At 37.9% G+C, this 2877-nt stretch overlaps 1 protein-coding gene across 18 annotated transcripts in view; it reads left to right on the top strand.

The window, feature by feature from the left end:
- Window positions 1-625: 625 nt before the first annotated feature.
- The window catches only part of itga11b (integrin, alpha 11b), a 158273-nt gene continuing 156021 nt past the window's right edge, over window positions 626-2877 (top strand). For all 18 annotated transcript variants that reach the window (XR_005234294.1, XR_005234293.1, XR_005234295.1 and 15 more), the window contains exon 1: window positions 626-743. Coding sequence is in view for 9 of the 18 variants with exons in the window: in XM_037980767.1 (XP_037836695.1) it covers window positions 695-743 (49 nt within the window). In the remaining 9 variants the exon portion in view is untranslated. The remainder of the gene's footprint in view (window positions 744-2877) is intronic.

Below are 2877 nucleotides of genomic sequence, written 5' to 3'. Positions count from 1 at the left end.
TGCTCCACTGCATGCATGGAAACACTGCTGCTGAGCAGTCATGTTCCCTTGCCTCTGCTAGCTTGGACCCCTATTAATAATAATATGAGAAATTATGGAGTTATACTGTAACTGTTTTGGTCAAACCTCAGCATGTATACTGAATCAGCTCAATATCTGTAAAGTTGACTGAGTTATAGTCATTTTTGAGATTGCTTAAATTGATTAACTGTGGCAGACATCTTGATTTGGGTTTATCACAAAAGGTAATCAGCTGTAGATGTACATCCAGTGATTACTTTCTGACTTTTACTAAAATCCACCCAGTGTTTCATGAGATATTTTTCTAATAGACAGACTGTGACACAGACACAGATTTAGGCAAAAATATTATCACTTTGTTGGCAGGCAACAAACATAGAGCTGAACTGAATTCATAGCTAACATATGATCCTTCCTGAAAACAGATGTTCACATCTGGCCTTCAGCAGCACGAGCTGAGCCTCAGACACAAACGAAGGAATTTCCTGTTTTGCAGCGACAGACACTGAAAGTGCTCTTCTGACAAAGGGAAGGTGAGGTGAAAGCAGGAATTGAAATGTGAAGCACAAGGACCTCCTTCTCCTCCGTCACACATCAAAGCAGCAGAGTGAAAACCCAAGCACACACACCTTCACACTGCACTTCACTGTTTGTTTCTGATCCACTCACATACATGGATTATCATTACCTCCTGGTGTTGTGGACCTGCATCCTGTGGTCAGGTAAGTGATACAGGACACACTTCTGACACCTGTATCTGACAGTGGCTTTATCTGGAAGTGGATCAAAAACTTGAACATTCCTGAGACCACCGCTTTAATCCTATCAAGACAGCAGGTGCATAAAGAAAGAGAAATGTAGGAAAGGGTGTTAGTTTTGATTTCATTTACAGTTGTACTTTTTTTTTTTACATTTCCTAATATTTCAATTCAATTTAATCAACTTTTTGCCCATAACATTTCATGAAATAGAGACTTGTCTTTGACATCTGGCTCATAAATAAACAAAACCAATAAAAACTACAATAAATAAAACTTGAAGCATTATTAAAACAGTCACAAAACAGAAAAACACTCTAAAATGCATGGTACATTAAAAACACAAAACCGTTTTTTTGTTGTTTCAATTGAAGGCTTATCACTCTTAAAAGGAATACAAATTCCCTGTGAGTTTCATGCTAGAGTTTTAAACTAAATACATCTTTTGCTGAGAAATAATAGAATCGTAGCTGTTTTGGTCAAACCTTCAAAATACTATTAGACACAGTCTCCTGTTTTTGTTTTTCAACTGTGTTGTGAATGACTGAAGTTTGACCACATTATCTATAAAGATAACTAAGTTAAAGCCATTTTTGTGTTAGCTAAGGTTGACTGGATTTGGCAGACATCTTGAATTGGGTTGACTCCAAAACTTAATTAGTTGTAGATGTAGATCCAATGAATACTTCCTGAGAGTTTCATTAAGATATGCTCAGTGGTTTACAAGATAATTTCCTGTCAGACAGAATTGACACCAACAGTTAATGACTAGATTTTGAGCAAAGATGTTGCACAATCTGTTCCCCTCAAAGTATGTGTTGAGGTCAACGATCAGTTGCTACCACACTGAATTTTAGCTCACTATATGTAAAATTACCTAAGTTATCACCATTTTGTGTTTGCTAAAATTGATTACCTATGGTGACTATCTTGACTTAGGTTGACTTCAAAAGTTAATCTGATGTTGATGCACATTGAGTGATTATTTTCAGAAAGTTTTATTAAAATCTGTTAAGTGGTTCCTGGGATATTTTGCTAATAAACAGAGTTAGTTCTATACTTACTGACAAAGTTTTAAACACAGACCTCTGATATCTGTTAGCACTCAAATTATGCGCTGAGGATGGCTTGTTGGCTACTCCCACCCCTCAGAAAAAAAATCTCACGAAAATCACACGTGACTTTCACATGTGATCACATGTTATCAAATGTGAATCACATGGGAATCACATGTGAAAACGTGATTTTTGGGGGTATTATGTGAATCACATGTGAAAAATGGGAATCACATGTGGAAATATGTGATTTTTGGGGGGATTATGTGAATCACATGTAAAAAATGGGAATCACATGTGGAAATATGTGATTTTTGGGGGGATTATGTGAACCACATGTGGAAAATGGGAATCACATGTGATCACATGTGAATTTCGTGGGATTTTTTCGTAAGGGACACCAAATATTAGCTCAGTATCTGAGAAATTCACCTAGTCATTTTTGTGTAGACTAAGGTCAATTAGTTGTGGGGACCATCTTGAATTGGGTTGACCCTAAACTAGTTGTTTACATTCATCAAAAAAAAAGATGGGTGGCACAGTGAGACAGTGGTTAGAGCTGTCACCTCCCGGTAAGAAGGTTGCAGAATTGATTCCAGACCTGGTGCCTTGCATGTTTTCCCTGTGCACAGGTGGGTTTACTCTGGGCAGTCTGGTTTCCTTCCACAGACCAAAAACATGCATGTTAGGATAATTGGTAACTCTAATATTGTCCTTAGATGTATGTGAACAATTTGTTCAAATGAACAAATCTTTTGAGTGAACAAACTGAACCAAATCCCTTTATTCACGGATTCGTTCCTTACTTAGTTCAGATAAGAAAAAATATAAGAAAAAAAAAGAAAAACAAAAAACTTAGTTCAAAGCCTCCAAATCCGAGGCCATGGTCTTGAGCCGGAAAAGGGTAGAGTGCCTTCTCCGGGTCGGGGAAGATGTCCTGCCCCAAGTGGAGGAGTTTAAGTATCTCGGGGTCTTGTTCACGAATGAGGGATAAATGGAGCGGGATATCGACAGGCGGATTGGTGCAGCGTCTGCAGTGAAGC

Source organism: Kryptolebias marmoratus, linkage group LG17 (genome assembly GCF_001649575.2).
Source record: "Kryptolebias marmoratus isolate JLee-2015 linkage group LG17, ASM164957v2, whole genome shotgun sequence".
Lineage (NCBI taxonomy): Eukaryota > Metazoa > Chordata > Actinopteri > Cyprinodontiformes > Rivulidae > Kryptolebias > Kryptolebias marmoratus.
The sequence above is the reverse complement of the archived record's forward strand: the minus strand, read 5'-3'. Positions and strand labels throughout refer to the sequence as shown.